Genomic DNA, 20,170 nt, shown 5'->3' with positions numbered 1-20,170 from the left:
AGGGTCAGTCAGCTCCTCCCGCGGTTGCGGTTGCAGGATAAGCCAGATCCCCCCGCATCGGCGGGGTGGTGTCCCTCCCCCGCTCCGCGGGGATGAGCTGGACGGATTCCCCTTCCCCACTTGTGTGGGGATGAGCTGGGTTAATTCCCCTCCCCCGTTTCGGCGGTGGTGAGCTGGGCAGAGTGTCCCTTTGTGGGTGTAATTCTCTAAGTGCTGAGTCCTGCGGATGGAGCTTGGATATCGACATACTGAGGAGTTTCCGGCAGCACATGACCACATATAGGGAGGCAAAAGGATTGCTCTCTATCTCCACCTGCTGGTAGATGGACACAACCCACCAGTCTATGGATTGATCAGCTATGATTAATGGAAAGAAAATTATCAGGTATGATACATAATTTTACCTTGTTTGCTAGAGAGAGAGAACCCCAACAGCACAAGCATAGGGAAAGCTGTACTGTGTGACAGGTGCAGCCCCATCATCCTTCTTGGAGAGGCTTAATAGGCCATGCTTTTCTGCCATCATTTACTATGTTACTATGTAATTACACATTAGTGGAGAAAAACTGAAAGAGAATTCTAGAAGGGAAAACCTTAGCTACAACCAACTCCCCTCAATGTGGCTTCTGAGCAGACAGCGTGACCCATCTGCAGATATGCAGGTGGTAATTAGACTGTTAATGTGATATGAGGGTGAGAGAAACGACATGGAGAATGTTTTATCTTTTTGTACTTCTGAGTTATTTTCCTGAGTTAAAGCATGATAGTGATTGTGATGCACTGTTGGGGTTTGTGTGCTTTGCAGGGTAGTTCTCTTGAATATTAGATTTGCTGATGGACCTGTGCACCAAATGCTGCCACAGTGATGATCTAGTTTGCTTGTGACCATTAAACTATTTATTGGGGTCTGGAAAGAAAACACTCTGGGGCCAGTACCAGGACAGTTTCTTCAATATTGACAGAGTTCAGAGCGCAGGCATAGTAAACTTTGTATACCAGAACACTTATTTCAGTAATACACTGTTGTCCAGCCTTTAACATTAACATATAATTCATAAAAGATCAGTTTTGGATGACAATTTCACCCACTTCTGTTTTCCTTGCACTTGGATTCTGTCTTGTTCCCTGCTGAAGCTTTCTGCTGAACACCATTATAAACATGCCTCATGAAGATCGAATCACATCCCTGTGTTTCCAGCACCTTGATGCTTCTGAAAATGCAACACCCACCTTGGTTACTGCTAGCAAAGATGGTCGGTTTAAAGTCTGGCTACTTAGGGATGATTCTGATATATACAGTAAGTGGTAAACTGAAGTTGTCAGATTTGAATTATCAGTATGTTCAATTTCTTGTTAGTAATTAACTCATTTTTAAATTGGCATAAAGATTCAGCTGAATGTTAAAAATCAAAAAGGAAAACGAAAACAATCCATGTTCAAACTCCTCCCCTCCTACCCCACCCCCACTCCCCCAAAAATAATCAGTACAGTTAAAATCACCATTGAGAAAGAAATGTCCAGTGCCAGCAATAAGTTCTCCTCGATGTAGCAGAAAAAAAAACATTTCCTTATCATCTATTCCAGACCAGTCCAGCAAATGGAGCCAGGGAAAAAAGTTCGTATCAGCAGTTGGTGCAGACTTGTGGTTTACTGCAGCAACAATGAGTAGGCCGCTCCTGGGAAGGCTGTAGGCCCAGATTCTCATTGAAGCATAGCAAGAGTCCAGACTGCAGGCAACGGTCCTTTGGGGATGATTTCCCTCCTCCTAGAATACAGACTCAGTTGGGGTCTGAATCCCCATGCTAATGAGTCCAGCACTCGGTGGTTTCTAGAGAATTTTCACCCTTGGTGCCACTGACAGCGAAGCGGGAAGGGGGGGGGTTAAGAAATTGAGATAAGCATTTGAATACATCATAGTACTGTCATATCAGGTGCTTCTAAATTTTGTGAAGTTTGTTTTTGTTTTTTTAGGTCTTTGAATTTTTCATTGTATATGATTAAATCTTACATTTGCCACTTTAGTTTTCATCAGGCTTCCGTTGTTTATAGAATTACAATATCATTTGTATTTGTGATTTTGTGTGTATATCTTTGGAGATGTAGCGCACTTGTTGGAGCCCCAGACTAACAATAAGGTAAGGCTGCTTCAAATATGCTGCTGCTGCTTGTGATCTTGGGCAAGTCACTTAGGGCCTATTTTATCAAGCCACGGTAACGGCTCCCAGTGCAGTAATGCCAACAAAGCCCATTCACTTTTAATGGGTTCCATCGGCATCGCCATGCGGGAACAGCTAGTGCGACTTGATAAAAGAGACCCTTAGCTTTCCATTGCCTCAGGTACAAACTAGGGGCCCACTTTACTAAGCCTTGCTAGAGGTGCATTAGCATTTTTACCGCGCACTAAGCAACCTTCCTGATCCCTTACGCCAAGCCCCCTCCCTGCCCGTCTTCAAGTCTTTGCTTAAAGCCCACCTCTTCAATGCTGCGTTCGGCACCTAACCCTTACCGTTCAGTGAATCCAGATTGCCCCAGTTTGACTGCCCCTATCGGACAGACCGTTCACTTGTCTATTAGATTGTAAGCTCTTTGAGCAGGGACTGTCTCTCTTTGTTAAATTGTACAGCGCTGCGTAACCCTAGTAGCGCTCTAGAAATGTTAAGTAGTAGTAGTAGTTAGTGCGTGTTGATTTTTAGCACATGCTAAAAAAAACACTAGCGCACCTTAGTAAACAGGGCCCTTAGATTGTATGGCCTCTGGAAACAGGAGAAATAGCTAGTGTACCTGAATGAGCTACTACTGAAAAAGGTGTGAACTAAATCCAAATAAATAGAAATCTAAGCAGTGAAAATTCTGGGCATTCTAAATATTAAATTCTGTGTTTAACATTCAGCCTCCAGGTAGCAATGTAAGCTTAGACACTGATAACATCGCTCCTCTTCTGTTATTCCATTCCTAAGCTCAGTTAAGAGCCATGTGCTGATGTTCTCATCTGTGTCTAACCGTTTCCTTCATTTGTTGTCCACCCTGTCGTGTACAACAGAAATGCAGTGTAGGATTTAAAGGCCACATGTGGTTCCTGAGCCTATTCATCAGACTAACCTAAATTTTAGTTTGCATGTGTGCAGCTGTATTTAAACATTATTTGTCACCTAGGATAAAATATACAATGACTTGTAGAAATCTTTAGACCCTTGTACATTTTTATATTCTGTAGTCTGTATTTGGTATATTGTACTGACATCATGTTCAGTGTCTCTGAAGCACAAATTTTCATTATGTAGCTTCCTACTATTCCAGAGCCTGTGGGATAGTTGTGTCCCTCAACCAGCAGGTGGAGTTAGAAACATAGAAACATGACGGCAGATAATGACCAAATAGCCCACCCAGTCTTTCCCGTCTTCAGTAAACACTAGCTCTTCTTTTCCTAAGAGATCCCACGTGCCTGTCCCACAGTTTCTTAAATTCTGAGACAGTCCTTGTCTCCACAACCTCTACCTGAAAACTGAGCTGAGTTCTTGGTATCCAGTCCGAGTTCTTGGTATCCAGTCCAACTCCTCGGTATTTTCTATCTCCAGCAGGTGAATGGACACGCTTTTCAGCCTCTGGGTCTGAGTGATTTTCTCCTGGTCCAGTTGGTCAACTGGCCCACAGTTGAGCTTTTTGGGTGGCTTGAGTCTGCACAGTTATATCTAGCAGTCTTCAGATCCCTGCCTGTGGTGCCCCATGAATGTACTTCTTTCCTCCCTTTATCTCTCCTGTTTCCTGTGATCTCTCCTTTTCCAGTATGATAACCTTAAAAAAAAAAAAAAAAAAGGGAAGTATAGAGGTTTTGTTGAAAGAGTGGGATAGAATAACGGTCCTCAGCCTTTCTTATCTGTGGTAATATTTGTGGAGACTGTGAATGTGGGGGGAGCAGCCGGCAATGTTAAGTCCAACTAAAGTTTGACTTGGAATTGCTTGGAGGTCTGCAAGTTCTACCTGGTGCAGGGGAGGAACCCTGACACGCCGCTTCGGACACACGGAGGCGGTTAAGCAGTGTTCCTGCTGTGGGACCAGACAGCTGGCGTTGGGGTGTTGTAGTGCGTGCAAGCTGGGAATCATGCAGGATGTGGAGGAAACGGTAGGATGCTGCACATGTTCAGATTCAGTGCAGCATCTGAATATGCTGGGGTCCTCGGGCTGTGAAAAGTTTAATGCAGGAGAGTGTGGGAATGGGTGCCATTTTGATGGGGCCAACTGGCAGTGAGGAAGAACCTCTGACTGAACTTGGAGCATAGCCACCATTTTACAGCCTCAGGGCCCGACAGAGCATTTAGCTGCATCGGGATCTTTGTTTTTGCTGGCGTTTATATTGCTCTTACACCAAGCCTATTTACTGAAGTATGGTCAGTCAGAGTTGCTGTAGGGTGCTTCAGTTTCTCAACCTGCTGCCCCTCCAGCTCCTAAGAGATCTCGTTTAGACCTCCAGTGGGCAGATGAGGCTATCTCTGCTTCTCTCTCCTTATACCCAATGTACCTGGATGCAACTCACCTTGAGCTATTACTGAAAAAGGTGTGAGCAAAATCCAAATAAATATCTTATGCGGCCTCGGTCTGTTCAGAGGAGCCATCGTTGAAGGAGCCATTAGAGGAGGGAGATGATCTGAAAGTACTGAGGTTTAATAAAGAGAAGCTCAGTATTCTTATTTCTGAGTCACTGGCGGTGCTTTCCAAGGAGCCTTCTGCTTTTTGGCATCAGGAGTTCCATCTTTTGTCAATCATGAGGGGGCTTAGAGGTCCATGTAAGTCCTTCCCAATGCATCCAGACATTCAGGACCTAATTACAGCAGAATGGGTCTCACCGGACGTGGGGCTGAGAGTGGGAACAGCCATGGATTGCCTCTGCCCATTAGTTTTGGAGGAGAAAGATAAATTGTAGCTTCCCAGGATGGGTTTCCTAGTTATGGTGGTGATCTAGAAGACCACCTTCCGATGGAAGGGGGTATTGCCCTAAAAGATCTACAGGATAGGAAACTACAAGGCTCGCTGAAATAAGCTTTTGAAGTGGTCTTTCGGGGTCTTCAAGCAACAGTGTACAGCTCATTCGTGGGAAGAGCATGCCTGAAGTGGCATCAGCAGTTGGCAACACAAGACAGGTGCTGTAATGCTTGGAAGCGAGGTTGGCCTACTTGGCAGATGCTGTATATTACGGGTTATGTCCCGCAGTATGTCTTTGGCTGTCATGGTACGTCAGCAATTCTGGTTGCGGCATTGGGCAGCGGATGCAGCGTTAGTCATGTCTAGTTGAACTGCCCTTTTGGGATAAGAGGCTATTTGGAGAAGACCTCAGTAACTTGGTGAAAGAACTAGTGGAAACTAAGCCACAGCGGTTGCCGGAGAATAAGCTGAAAGCCTCTGGTCGTCTGTCTTCAGGGGGCTTTCGATCTCAATTTCAAGACAGCAGACGGTACTGGCCTAGTTATCAGCAATAGGGTCAGAAGTCCCTTCCTTTTGTGCAGACTGGAAGTCCTCCTCTTAGTCAGCTAGAGCACCCGATGTGTCCAGAGCTTCACAATGATGTGAGGCTGGTCGACTCTTCTCTTTCTCCAGTGGGAGGACATATTCAGGAATTTTGGAAGGAGTGGGCCAAAATCACATCGGTCCAGTGGGCTCTGGATATTGTTAGAGAAGTTTACAAGTTGGAGATTTCCTGCCCGGCCACATCTCTCTTCTTGCAGTCTCTTTGTTGAAAGGGAACCAAGGCTGTCGAGGTTCAGGCCACCATAGATTCCTTGCTGGTGCTCCGGTCCATTATTCCAGTTCCCCCAGGCCAAACAGGGACAAGGCAGATACATTCTGTCTTCTTCATTGTCCAAAGAAGGTAGGCATCTTTTGTCTGGTCTTACATCTCAAAGTTCTAGCTGCTGCCTCAGAGTGGCCCGCTTTCACATAGAAACACTAAGAGCAGTCATAGCCTCAGTTCAGGTGGGAGAATTTCTTAACACCCTCAATTTCAAGGAGGCATGTTTGCATATACCCATATGGCTGCTGCATCAGAAATTTCTACTTTTTGTGGAGCTGGACTGTCACTTCCAATTCATTCTTGCTACAGCGCCAAGAACGTTTACCATGGCAATGGTGGCAACAGCCTTCCTTCAGTGCCAGGGAATCAAAGTTCACCCATATCTAAATGACTGGCTCATTTGTGAGTCGTCCTGTTTGGACAGCTTGGTGGTGATGGACAAAGTTGTCCATCTTCTTCAATCATTGAATTGGGTGAGGAGACGAGCCAACTATCTCCATCACAGATACCAGAGTATCTGGGCATTCTATTCGACACAGCGCGGGCGAAGATCTTCCTCACAGAGCTTAAGAGGTCAAAGCTGGTTCAACAGATTTGTTGTCTTAGTCAAGGGAGGCCCAAGGTCTGGGACTACGTCCAGGTTCTGTGGTGATGGAAGTGGTGCCATGGGCAGGGGCTCATATGCGACCCATTATAGGAATCCCTTCTCAGCCGCTGGTTTCCGGTGTCACAGACATACAACCTTCATCATCTTTGGACGCTGGTTGCTAGCCAGAGTATGCTGTGGTGGCTGTCCCCCGGGAATTTGACCGTCTGACCACCTTTTCCGATAACACAATAGGAGGTGGTGACAACGAATGCAAGCAAGTTGGGTTAGGAAGCTCATTGCAAGTTCCATCTGGCACAGGGCACCTGGACGGAACAGGAGTCTCAGTGGTCGATAAATCACTTGATGCTCAGGCAATGCAGAATGCCTTACACGACTTTGCATCCTTTCTGGCAGGGGCCCCAGTCCAAGTTTTCTCTAACAGTTCGACAGTGATGGTTTATATCCACAAGAAAGGTGGGACTCGCAGCTGTCCAGTGGTGGTGTTCTCCCATCATGAGTCGGGCAGGAAAAAAATTGACTCTTGCTTGTCGGCAGCTCACATCGATGGGTCCTTGAATGTGGAGGTGGACTTTCTCAGCAGGCACTCCTTTGACCCAGAAGAATAAAATCTATCCAGCTAGAGTTTTCATCTGATAGTGGACCAATGGGGTTTTCTGCTTCTGGACTTGATGGTGACGAAAAGAAATGCCAAAGTGCCCAAGTTCTTCAGCTGTCGGAAAGAACCTGGCTCGATTTGGGATTGATGCCCTACTGCAGCTCAGGCCAGAGACACATGTAAGTCTTCCGTCCTTGGCCCACTGTAGGCTGTGTGTTGAAAAGGATCGCGTTGCAGCGGGGTCGATTAATTCTCAGTGCACCTGATTGGCCGTGGAGGCCATGGTACACAGACCTGATTTAACCACTAGACGGAGTTCCTCTCCGTCTACCGCAGGTACACAGCCTACTGAAGTATGGTCCAGTGCTTAAAAAGGATCCATGCACCTTTGGTCAGCTTGGCCATTGAAAGGACTCGGTTGAGATGAAAAGGTTATTCTAATTCAGTCATTGCTACCTTGTTCAGATATACTCTACATTCATGGCATATGCGAGGGTATGGGAGACGGTCGAGAGCTGGTGTTCTTATTGCGGACTTTCTTCTCTGCTCAGATCGTGCACATCCTAGCATTTCTTCAGGCAAGCCTTCAGAAAGGATTGGCATTGGGTTCTCTAAAAGTTCAGGTTGTGGCTCTTGCAGCTCACCCGGATATAGTTTCATTTTGGTGGGGAGCGGACTGCTTGCAGCCTCCCTTTTGTTCTCCATGTCCAGAGTCTAACCTTAATTTAGTCCTTCCCTCCATGTCCAGAGTCTAAACTTAATTTAGTCCTTCGGGCTTTTCAGAAGCCTCCTTTTGAACCATTCCGTAAGGCCTCCTTGAAAGATCTTATGCTAAATCAGAGTTGCTTGTGGCTGTTGCATTGGCACATAGGGTTTTGGAGCTTCATGCTCTCTTTTTGGGATCCCTTTCTTCACTTTTCAGAGGCAAGGGTCTTCTGAAAATGGTTCCGTCTGAAAGTGATATCAGTGTTTCATCTCAACCAATCTTTGGAGCTTCTCTCCTTTTGTAGAGAGGACGAAGAGGCTCAGTATTCTTCCCTGAGGCTTCTTGATGTATGTGGAGTCCTCATTAGTTATCTGGAAATCATGAATGAGTTTCACAGTTCAGACAGACTTGTGCTTTTTGGTAAACAGAGGCATGGTCTCATGGATTCCAAGCCCACGATTGCTAGATGGCTGAAGAAGACTATCACATCAGCTTGTTTGCTTGCAGAGAAGCAGGCTTCGCAGGCCTTGCATAAATCCTTCTTATCTGTTCCCTTCTGCCAACTCCAGACTTCGCGCCTTCTGTCTCACTGCACCCTACGCCTGGAATAAACTTCCTGAGCCCCTACGTCTTGCCCCATCCTTGGCCACCTTTAAATCTAGACTGGAAAGCCCACCTCTTTAACATTGCTTTTGACTCGTAACCACTCGCCTCCACCTACCCTCCTCTCCTCCTTCCTGTACACATTAATTGATTTGATTTGCTTACTTTATTTTTTGTCTATTAGATTGTAAGCTCTTTGAGCAGGGACTGTCTTTCTTCTATGTTTGTGCAGCGCTGCGTACGCCTTGTAGCGCTATAGAAATGCTAAATAGTAGTAGTAGTAGCCTTACGGGTTCATTCTATGAGGCATACAGCAACATCTTGGGCAGAGACTACCTTACTGTCTCTGGATATTTTCAAGGCGGTGACATGGTCAACGCTGCATACCTTTGCCAAGCACTAGAGGGTGGACATTGCGGCACGCTCGGAAGCCAGTGTTGGGGTTTTGGTCCTTAGGATGGTGGCACCAGGATCCCACCCACTCTAGGGATTGCTTTTGAACATTCCATAGTTTCTGTATTAGTGGGAAGTTATGTAAAGGAAAGAGAAATTTGGTCTTCCCTGATAATTTTCTTTCCATTTGTCCTTCCCAGTATTCCAGAGAGATGTTTAATCAGTGCAAAGTAATGAGTCAAATATCAGCTGTCACCTTGCATGGTGCTTCCTGACTTTCGCTTGTTCTCTGCAAGCCATCCAGAGATGACAGGGCCACACTTTTGCTCGTCTGGTTAGTGTTAGGTTAGCGAGTTGTTTAAGGTTGTGTTTATTCTGAGTTTCTCCTTACTGCTTGTCTACATAAATACTGAGGAACTGGACTGGATGCCAAGAGAGAGATGTTTCGGCACAGTTTTCAGTCCTCTATCTCCACCTGCTGGTTGACACAACTATCCCACAGGTTCTGGAATAGTGGGAAGGGCTAATGGAAAGAAAATTATTAGATAAGACCTAATTTTTCCTTAAGGGTGTAGGGTGTGTTTTTTTTTTTTTTTTTTTTTGGTAAAGTATTAAATGTTGTGGTGGTTTTTTCCTGTGAACAGGGCAGAGCACTTGCTGGAACTGTGATTTTGTTGGCAGTTACCACAGTTACCAGGCCACTAACTGCTGTTTCTCTGAGGATGGCTCTCTACTCGCAGTTAGCTTCCAAGAAACTATCACTGTATGGGAGTCAGACACCTGGGACCTAAAGTGTACATTCTGCCAGCCTCCAAGGAAAATACGGTATTTAATATTTCTTGTTCTTACTCTTACCTTTGGGAAGTATAATTTTCTATATAAGTGGTTCTCATTCTGTGGATTAGGGACCCAGATGGGGTCACGAAACAGCACTGCTCTCCCTCTTCCTGGACCTCCACTGTAACCTATGCCCAGCAGTGGCAGTCGGTGAGGGGCCTATAAATCGGTGAGTATTCACAGGTTGTGCTGCCTCCTTCAGTATGGGTTTCCTGTTAAATTGAAAACGTACAGGACTGGGATCTCTGATTGATTGCACACTAATATACAGGACCTGTGCAGACTGATCTTACTATTGGCCACCCACTGCTGCTGTTTTAATTAGTTGAATGGGGGGGGGGGGGGGGGGGAGAAGGAAGTGAATGAGGGAGAAGAGATCTGCAATTTTCTTTACATTACCATTTGTGTCATCCCATGAATTTTTCAACAGTGAAATGGGTTCATATTAGTTAAAACTTTGGAAGGTGCTGCTCTGTAGCAGATACTGCATGTTATCTGAAAGCCTAAAAAAATGTATCATACATTTACATAATACAACTTTATTCTCTTTTATTTTGTGCCTTTTGTTGTTGTGATGCTTATTGTCATAGAAGTTAATTTATTAGAGAGAGAATGTTATTGATTTGGGAGGTGGGATTTTAAAGATTAGCTACTCTCTCAGGCTTTCTCTGAGCTGCTGCCGGGACATTTTCTCTTGATTTATTGCCTTCTGAGTTTAGGTTACTATTTGAAATTCATAGAAGAGGTAGTTTTACTAACTTGTACGGTGACACAGCAGAGAAACTGTAAGAATTATTTTTGAATCTTATATAAATGAGATGCTAAATGTATCTTTTGGAGATTGGGATGCTGCGCATGTGCTGTGCTGTGCTGGTGTTTTGAACATAGTATCATAGACCCTGCTGCCATTGACCTTATGGATGAATGGGCCTAGCTCTCAACAAATGACCAATTGCTTTAGGACAGTGATGGCGAACCTCTGGCACGTAGAGCCATCGCCTCAGCCAGTTCCAGCCCCCCTCCAAATACCTAATGTGGAATGCACCAATCACCAAACTAAATAAATATGTCCTAAGACAATTGTATCAATTCTTCACCGCCCTTGTGAACTAGAAGCCCCCAGGAGAACAATATCCTTCTTCTGGATCTCTTAAACCCCCCAAGTAAAGCAGAAGTGTTTGTTAACCACTTGGGTATTTGGGTACTTAGCTCAGTCCAAATTACCGTGAGGGCTCCTCATAGTATCCAAGGGAAGGGGTTGCCGTCTGTCACCCCGACATTCAAGCGGAATGCACCAACTCTTCAACAAGTGCGCCTTGTTTTGCCTCCAAAAGAGCTGCATCAGGAAGAGCACTGCACATCATAAGCTCACTGACTCAAACAGACTTGAATACCAAAGTCCCGGTCATTAATGATCCAAAGATGGCGCAGAGGGAGTCAGCCACGCTAACTATAAATAACCAGGCGTCCATATCCTAATCCAATAGGAAGGCTCAGAATCTACTTCTTGTAAAATGATGCCAGCCTATGGGGAACTGTCAACCTTTAGTAATAAGCGTTCCACTCAATGCCTTTATTAAGGCCATTAGGTTCAACTGCATCTAACTTATAGATCCAATGTTGTTCCCTGGGACCACTCCAGATTCTAAGGAGGCATTGAAGAGGTTGGACAGTGGAGCTGCCAGAACATCTCCAAGTTCCTTGAGTATCCTCTGATGTATCCCATCAGGCCCCCATCGCTTTGTCTACATTTTAGTTTAGCTAGCTGCTCACAAATGCAGTCTTCTGAGAATTGGTGCTGGTCTACCATACATCCATCCCCCTTAGTATTTGTTTTCTTTGGTCCTACCCCCCGGCCTTTCATCTGTGAACACAGAACAGAAATATTTGTGGAGGGGGCCTGGAAGGGTTGTTGTGATGACTGCATATTGGAAGGTCCAAGGGAATTGGTACAGTTTGTAATTAGGAAAGAAGACCTGCAGAATGGAGGACAGAGAGGTCAAAACTTGTTGAGGTGAAGGAAGCAGATGCTGTCTTCTCCCATAGCAAACTGTCAGCATGTAGATTTGGTGTGTCAGCAATTTACCAAACCAAGAGGCAAGTTTTATCCAGGAACCAAATGAAAGAGTGAGATATACCAATTAGTCTTTAAAACTCTGAGTAGACAGCCTGACATGGCCATGTTTTGCCCATATGCAGCAGCTTCAAGGGGAGACAGACATGCTGAAACATAAGCATATCTACTATAATAAAACGCACCCTCAACGTTCTGAGGACAAAGGTTCTGAACTCACAGCACAAAGATAAAGGGTTCGTAAGTTCATGGTGGTGAAGCCATCCCACTATGACTCTGTGCCCCGCCCTCGCGTCAAAAGTCATAACGTCGAACGAACCCTTTAACGTTGTGCTGTGAGATCAGAACCTTTGCCCACAGAACGTTAAGGGTGTCAATGAACAAATCGAAACCAAGCAGGGGGAGGAGTACTACTCCTCCCCCTGGATGTCCAGCACCGGCCCCCCACCAAGCCACCCACGAAAATCCAGGAAACAAAATAAGCCCCACAACAAAATGCAGATGAAGCAACACCCACCTCCACCCCTACCCACCCACCGACGCGTAGCTTTGCCGCTGGGGAACCCGAAACCCTGCAAGAACAAGTCCTGTCTTCTGACTCCGGCGTGATCTTCAGCATTACTAGCCTCTGCAGGCAGGGCTTCTGTGTGTCTGACGTCCTGCATGTGCAGGACGTCAGACGCACAGAACCCCGCCCTGCACAGGCTAGCAATGCTGAAGAGCACGTCAGAGTCAGCACAGCACACAACAGAGGACTTCTGCTGGCGGGATTTTGGGTCCCCCGCCAGCAAAACTACGAGACGGTAGGGTGGGATGGCAGCGGGAGGGGGGGGGTGCATCACGCGGAGGAGGCGTTGACGGCACACAACAAACTCCTAGAAAAGATATGCAGCCATAAATAGAAGAAAATGGAAACACTGGCCCCTATACACAAACAAAATCCATCAAGGTAAATAAATAGTCAATGCTTCTTGCTTTCTTTTGAGATGTCCACTTGAAACAAAACACTCACTAGCCTAACAAAGGGATCAACTTTACTCAACTGTTTTGCTGGGTAACTTAACTAATTTTATCTTAATGGTACTCCCTTTGGTTTACCAACTTGGCTTTAAAGGTCATTTCTTCCAATCCTATCCCTCTTACCTCTGGCTCATAGTAACGTCAAATCTAACACACTCTCAATCACACTGTGTCTCACATATGCACTTGCACACACTCTCATTCTCTCACAGACACTCACACCCAGACTCTCTCTCACACACACACACACTCGCACTTTCACTCTCTCTCTCACATACACTCTCCAAAACATACACACTCCGAGGAAAACCTTGCTAGCGCCCGTTTCATATGTGTCAGAAACGGGCCTTTTTTACTAGTAAAAACATAAATGTATCAAAATGTATACAATTTAAAGTGGTCTGAAAAAAATATTAACACGTTCTCTAACAACATAAACTACATATCAGTTCCTTGGTTTTCTCAACAGCAATATAAACCCTCTGGTAGAGGGTAATGGGTTGTTCCTTACATTTCAATAGAAAACAAAAAGACAAATATTACTAAGATGTCATAGGCTTCAATCTGAAATAATAATAAAAAAAAAACTCAGTACGCTACAAGGCCAGTATCATTTGTAAAAGTTAATGTGTGAATCTCCGCCAAGTAACAGCTTCTTCGACACAAAAAAGCTATAAATCATTACAAAAAAAATCATCAAAATAATTAGGGCTGCAGTTCAAATAAAAATTTAATCACACAATTAAAGGTATTTTATGTCACACAATTAAAGGTATTTTATGTATTTGTTTATTTCCCACTGCAGCTCCTCACTTAACCTTCCATTACCTAAGGTACAAAATAAGTACCTGTATGCAATATGTAAACCATTTTGATAGTAACCACAGAAAGGTGGTTATATCAAATCCCATCCCCCATCCCTAAAAGACTGATAATCTTTCTCCTTCCCATCGTATTTCCATTTCTCTTCCTTCCCTCCCTCCCTCCTCCTCCTCTCCTCAGAATCATTCTCTTTCTTTCCTGGGGGTCTATTATCTCTTTCTCTCTCATGAGCAGTGACACAAACCTGGTGGTGAGCAGCACCAAGCTGTCTTTGTGGCTGCTGAAGCTCACTGCCTTGACCACAGCTTCCATCTTTGACTTCTTCAACTCCAGGCAGCCTATCTTAAAGGTCATCTTCTGTTGGTCCACAGAAGTGGTATCATTGCACACATGCTGCCCGTGGCCTGCTCCAAAAATGTCCCTCTAGCCTATCCTGCTTCATCTGATATCATTTCCTGTTTGTGCGTGAACAGGATGGGTCAGAGGGAAAGCTTCAAACCAGGCTGCAGGCAGCATATATGCAACGCTGCAACTGGCGAGGATCAAAAGAAGACCACCTCAAAGGTAAACTGGCACTTGAAGGGTGGATGATGATGAATTTTGGATGGGGAAAGATGTTAGATTGAGCCAAGTTTAGAGGTTGGAGTGGAAGAAGGCAAATGAGATGTTTGGAGGAGATAGGTGATGCTGTAATATGATTAATTTTTTAATCACGATTAATGATTACTGCATTAGTTGCAGAGTTAACTTCGATTTAAAATGTAGCCCTAAAAATAATATAAAACCTACAGTATCGGAAACATTTCACATATAAATGGTATTGAAATAAAATTATTAATTATTTGGTTCATGTGGTAGTATCTCAGGACTACCACTAGAAGTTGTGGCAGCCATTTTGAAACCGGAACCCACATGGGCAGGAGTGAGTGGGGCTCGTTCTTGCCCTTTCAGCACTAGACCACCAAGGACTGTTAAAGTACACCTGGGAGGTGTAGAGGGTTCCTTCAAAAGTGGGCACTACCCAGCTAAGTGCCACTGAATAGCAGTAGATAGCTGGCCATAAATTTGTTTAAATACCAAACGTAATTCTGGGTGTTCTTAAAGAAACGGTTTCAAATTATAAAATTAATAAATGTAACAGAAACCTTCAAAACTAATTTAAACAAAACTTATCACTTTCATTATTCATATATGTATAATGTTTTTCTGGAATAAAATCCAATAAATTATAAAAAAAAATTTTTATATATGTATTGTGCTCAGTTTTTGGTGTATTGCTGTGGACTGATAATCCAAGTTTAGCAGGAACACCACCCTTACATCATGGCACATCCTACCTCCATCCTATTACTATTATTATTTGTTTAACCAGGCTGGAGAATCCTGCTCGATTAAATTACTTTGAATATCGACTCCTGCATGTATAGTGAACTATATGTATAATAGCACCAAATTAATTTAAAAAAATAAAATCACTTATGTTGGCAGAGCAACAGACGTGTAATGGTTTTTGAAGACTGACCTCAGTTATTTTCTTTGGGTGTGCTCTTCTTTTAGGGATCTTTGCTTCGGAAGACTGAGTTGTTCCAAATATCTTCTTGGTACAACTGATGATAGATTTTTATGCTGTTGGAACCTGCTGACCTGTGAATGTAAGTTTGTTTTATTATTGAAATAAGGGGTGTTGCCTTGCTAGTCAAGATCAATAGTTTCCCTATCGGCTATAATACAAAAGGCCCTTTTGATGTTTTATTGTAGTGTATTGAGGTATATATTCTGTGTAAGAAACTTAAATATGAATAGATAAAACATATTACAGTGATCTCTGCCTAAATGCTAGAAAAACATTCCTTTTTCCTGCATTTTGGTATTCTTAACCTGCATCTTCAGTGATTTTTAGCCATAAATGAAATACAGAGAACATGCAGTTGTTTGAAATTTCCGCAACAAGGTTATAAAATTTTAAATTTTTGCTGAAACTGAGCCGTAAGCTGGTGTTATTCTTCAAAGGTTACCATTTCAAAACCATATCCCAGTAGACCGCTGTCTGAGGGCAAGTCCACCCAATATGAACAAAGGTGGCCCTATTACTGCAGGCAGCCGAGACATGATCATACATTTTCTGTAAGCGAGCAGGAGTAAGATACCACTGATACAACATTCACCTCTAGATTGCTAGCAATAGAGAGTTTTAGAAGGCGTTTAAAGATTTTATCCCAAAACTTAGGAGCCTAGGTATAACCTAAGTGACCTTCCCAGAGAGGGATATAGCCTACTCCAAGGACTCAACATATGTCTCCACTGCCTGATACACTTCAATCTACTGACAACTTTGTACATACCATCCCTCCCCCCTTCTCCCCTCCCTATTATTTCAATTGTAGATTTATTACTGTATTAGATTAATTTACTGCATTGGCGTTCGCCTTTGCGGAGCGATGTAAGCCACATTGAGCCTGATACAGTTGGAAAAATGTGGGATTTAAATGAGATAATAAATATATTTAATAGCCGAGGAGATCTGTTGTACCAAAGTGCAGTAGAATCTAGAAATACAGCCGCTCCCACTACTCCCATTTACCTTCCATTCTAAAAAAGTTTCATCATGCTCTAATTCTGTAAGGACCCACTTGCAAATAAAATCTGAGACTTGCCTATAGTGGAAAAAGTCCTTAGGGCCCAACCCAAATTCCTCCTCCAACTCGGAGAAGGCCACCAATATGCCATCGTCCATCAATTGCCCTAATTGAGAGAACCCACCCGTCTCCCAAGCTCAGTAGCTAGGATCCAAACAGCCCAGTGGGAGAGCTTGAAAATATTGTCCGTCATTCAAAAGATGTATCTTGTGAAAGGCAGATAATCCTTTCCTTGCAACAAACACCTGCCCCCACAAGAATTAACAAACCCCATCAAACAACAGGCCCTAAGAGGAAACTGATCCCCCCTGCTGGCCCCCTCCAGACCCCCCCCCCCCCCCCCCCCCCCCCAACACCACCACCATCATAATCTTGCCAGCTTGGCTCTAAACAGTACAAATACACAATTAATTTGGTTAAGCAGAATCTTATATCCAGTAAACAAAAAGAAACCTGTGAGCAACATTAACCATTACAGTCCCTAGTCTTGTCAATGTACCCTGCAGTCCATCCATCTACATGGTGCAAGAGCACTCGCATCAAGTGCAGATGGAAACCGCTCTCAGTCTAGGCAATCCAGAGTACTGGATGGTCTATCAGAGTTTTGCTACAAACGTTTCCCCTTCTGATCTCCCCGCCTCCAGTGCTGTATATTTTGGGAAGGCCGGGGCCCCAAAGGATCTTGCTGCAAACGTTTCCCCTTCTGATCTCCCCACCCCTAGTGCTGTATATTAAGGGAAGGCAGGGACCCCAAAAGATCCGACTGCTCAGACTCTTCCATAGCTGCAAGCAACTTGGCATTGCGCAATAAGAAGCATGCCTCAGCGGGTGTTGTGATCCTGTTAAGCTGGATGATGATTGTGAAGAAGAGTCCAAAAAGTTAATGCCAAGAATAGCGCATGTTATGGGAGTTGAGATAGTGAATGACATCCCAAAACTGATGTCATTTGCACAAAGTGACGGCAGACATATCAGAATATGATTTCACCTTAGAACCTTCCCAGAGAATAGAGCCCACCTTATGTACAGCCTGCAATATTTGTTCTTTTATAAGATAACGCAAAAAACATGCCACAAGGTCTCTAGGGTGATCACCAGGCTGAGGTTCAAGTGCGTGATGTACTCTCTCATATTCAATCACAGGCAGCTCCATCTCTGGGTTCACTGCTAAGAGGATTTGATGACATAGTGACTGCATTAATGTCTGCGTAGATTGTTCTGTCCCCATTTCAGGGATTCCCCGAGCCCGCAGATTGTTGCAGTGCATTCTGGTTGAGTACATCTGTGTTGTAAGGTCTTCAGTTCTCCGTCATAATCAATGACACTTTCCTCAAACTCGTTCAGTTTGTTCTATATCCTCTACTACTTTCCGAAGATTTTCTACATCTTGGCACATTTCCTGCCATGGTCGCTTTTAAATTCCCAGTCCAGCTGGAAGCTCGCTACAGCCCACCGGATGCTGATAGTTTTCCTTCACCTGTGATTCTACTGAGCCACTCAACACGCGGAACTCCATGTGCTGTGCCGCCATATTGCTGGGAGCCTGCTCCTCCATCGCTAGCGGCTGACATGCAAAAGCCTTCAGATTTGGCTCCCCCGTGCGGTTTGCCATCATTCTGGTGCATTCCTCAGGTCAACACAGGTACTGCCCAGGTAAAGAAAAGCCAAACACTTCGCTAATGATAGCTAACAACGGTGAGGTCCGGAGAAGCTGAATGGCTAGGCAGCCATCTCTGCCGGTGGCGTCATTTCCTCCCACTCGCAGTTTTTTTTAATGTGCTCCTTAGTTCAAAGATTCACCTCATTTGACTGGCTTGGTGGTATGCTTCAACATGTCAGCATATTTAAATATTGAGCATTCTCTAAGGCAGTGCTTCTCAACTGTTGTACTGTAAAGAGTTTTCAGGTGTGCCCCACAAGATTCTGCCCCCATCCCCACTGGCATACAGTCAGTGCCTTCAAGGGATACAGTGAATCCCCAGCCCTGCCATGACGCGTGGGGGAGGTTCATCTTTTTACAATGTTTTTTTTTTAAATCAAGTTTGCAGCAGTGTTTCTCTCATGCTTCTATCCTCTTCCCTCCTCTCGCAGGTGCAGCATATCTCCTGCACTTCTCCTTCCCCGCACCCCTCTCATTCTCCCACCTGCAGTTCCAGCACCTCTCCCACTCCTCCCTCTGCGGTCCTTAAGAACCTGTTTCTTTTGCTGACTGCAGCAGCGGCAATATCCATTCTGTTAGCAGCTGTCACCAGAGCGTTTCCTCTGCTGAGTACCCAGGAACAATATCTTTTCGCACCAATGATGTGTCTCCAGAAGCTTCTGCCCAGGAGGGAAAGGATAGGGATGGCTGTTGTAGTTGATGATTCGATTATTAGGCATATAGATAGCTGGGTGGCTGGTGGACATGAGGATCGTCTGGTCACTTGCCTCCCTGGTGTGAAGCTGGTGGACCTCATGTGTCATCTAGATAGAATTTTACTTAATGCTGGGGAGGAGCCGGCTGTCTTGATACATGTGGGTAGCAGTGACACAGAAAACTGTGGGAGGGAGGTTCTTAGGTAAAAAGCTCAAATCCGGAACCTCTATATTAGCATTTTCAGAAGTGTTCCTTGTTCCACATGCAGGGCCCAAGAGACAGGCAGAGCTCCGAAGTCTCAATGCGTGGATGAGGCGATGGTGCAGAGAGGAGGATTTTAGATTTGTACGGAACTGGGCAAGCTTCTGGGGAAGGAAGAGCCTATTCCGGAATGATGGCCTCCACCTTAACCAGGGTGAGACCAGGCTCCTTGCATCGGCATTTAAAAAGGAGATAGAGCAGTTTTTAAACTATAAACTGGGGTAAGGCCGACAGTCGTTCAAAAGTGCATGGTTCAGAGCAAGGTATCTTTCAAAGATGTCAATAGAACAGGGAAGATAGGGTATCCTGATAGCAAGGTTGCAGTAGAGACCATAATAGACCAGGTATCTTTTAAATAAAAATCAGACAAAAGATCATAAGTAAATTAATACTATCAAGTACTGAGCATGATGTAAATAGGAACAACAAACATAGTTTGAAATGTCTATATGGGAATGCCAGAAGCCTAAGAAATAAGATGGGAGAGTTAGAATATATTGCACTAAATGAAAAATTAGATATAATAGGCATCTCTGAGACCTAGTGGAAGCTGGATAACCAGTGGGACACTGTCATACCAGGGTACAAATTATATCATAGTGATAGGGTGGATCAAATTGGTGGAGGGGGTAGCATTGGACACAAAACACATCTTGGAATTCCTATAGATTGAAATTCCATGTGTAAAGGAGAAAAGGATAGTGATAGGAGTATACTACCGTCCACCAGGCCAGGATGAACAGACAGATGTAGAAATGCTGTCAGAAATTAGGAAGGCTAACAAACTGGGCAACACAATGGTAATGGGTGATTTCAATTACCACGATATTGACTGGCTACATGTAACATCAGGGCATACTAGGAAGGTAAAACTCCTTCACGAAATCAAGGACTGCTTTATGGAGCAGCTGGTACAGAAGCCAACAAGAGGGGGAAAAATTCTAGACCTAGTCCTTAGTGGAGTGCATGATGTGATCATATGGTCAGATTTGATATCGACTCTGGAGTAAGTACACACAAGAAATCCAATACATTAGCATTTAACTTTCAAAAAGGAGACTATGATAAAATGAGAAGAATGGTGAAAAAAAACTTAGAGGAGCAGCTGCGAAGGTCAAAAGTTTACATCATGTGTGGATGCTGTTCAAAATTACCATCCTGGAAACTCGGGCCAGTTATATTCCTTGTATTAAAAAGGAGGAAGGAAGTCCAAGCGACAGTCAGCATGGTTAAAAAGAGAGGTGAAGGAAGCTGTTAGAGCTAAAAGAAAATCCTTCAGAAAATGGGCGAAGGATCTGATTGAAAATAATAAGAATGGCAAGTTAAATTCAAAGTGCTGATAAGGAAGACACAGAGGCAAAAATACATAGTAAAAACTTTTTTTTAGGTATATTAAAAGCAAGAAGCCGGCAAAAAATCAGTTGGACTGCTAGGTGACCGAAGGGTAAAAGGGGCACTCAGGGAAGACAAAGCCA

The 20,170-nt window shown here is 44.3% G+C and overlaps 1 protein-coding gene across 1 annotated transcript in view; it reads left to right on the top strand.

Moving 5' to 3' along the window:
• WDR75 (WD repeat domain 75) overlaps positions 1 to 20,170 on the top strand; it is a 93,708-nt gene that overhangs the window by 46,018 nt on the left and 27,520 nt on the right. Inside the window, exons 13-15 of the mRNA XM_030209594.1 lie at positions 1,135 to 1,298; positions 9,334 to 9,514; positions 15,000 to 15,094. Of these exons, the coding sequence (XP_030065454.1) occupies positions 1,135 to 1,298; positions 9,334 to 9,514; positions 15,000 to 15,094 (440 nt within the window). The remainder of the gene's footprint in view (positions 1 to 1,134; positions 1,299 to 9,333; positions 9,515 to 14,999; positions 15,095 to 20,170) is intronic.

The sequence above is a fragment of the Microcaecilia unicolor genome, chromosome 7, assembly GCF_901765095.1.
Source record: "Microcaecilia unicolor chromosome 7, aMicUni1.1, whole genome shotgun sequence".
Taxonomy (NCBI): Eukaryota; Metazoa; Chordata; class Amphibia; order Gymnophiona; family Siphonopidae; genus Microcaecilia; species Microcaecilia unicolor.
This window is presented reverse-complemented; position numbering and strand designations above follow the sequence as displayed.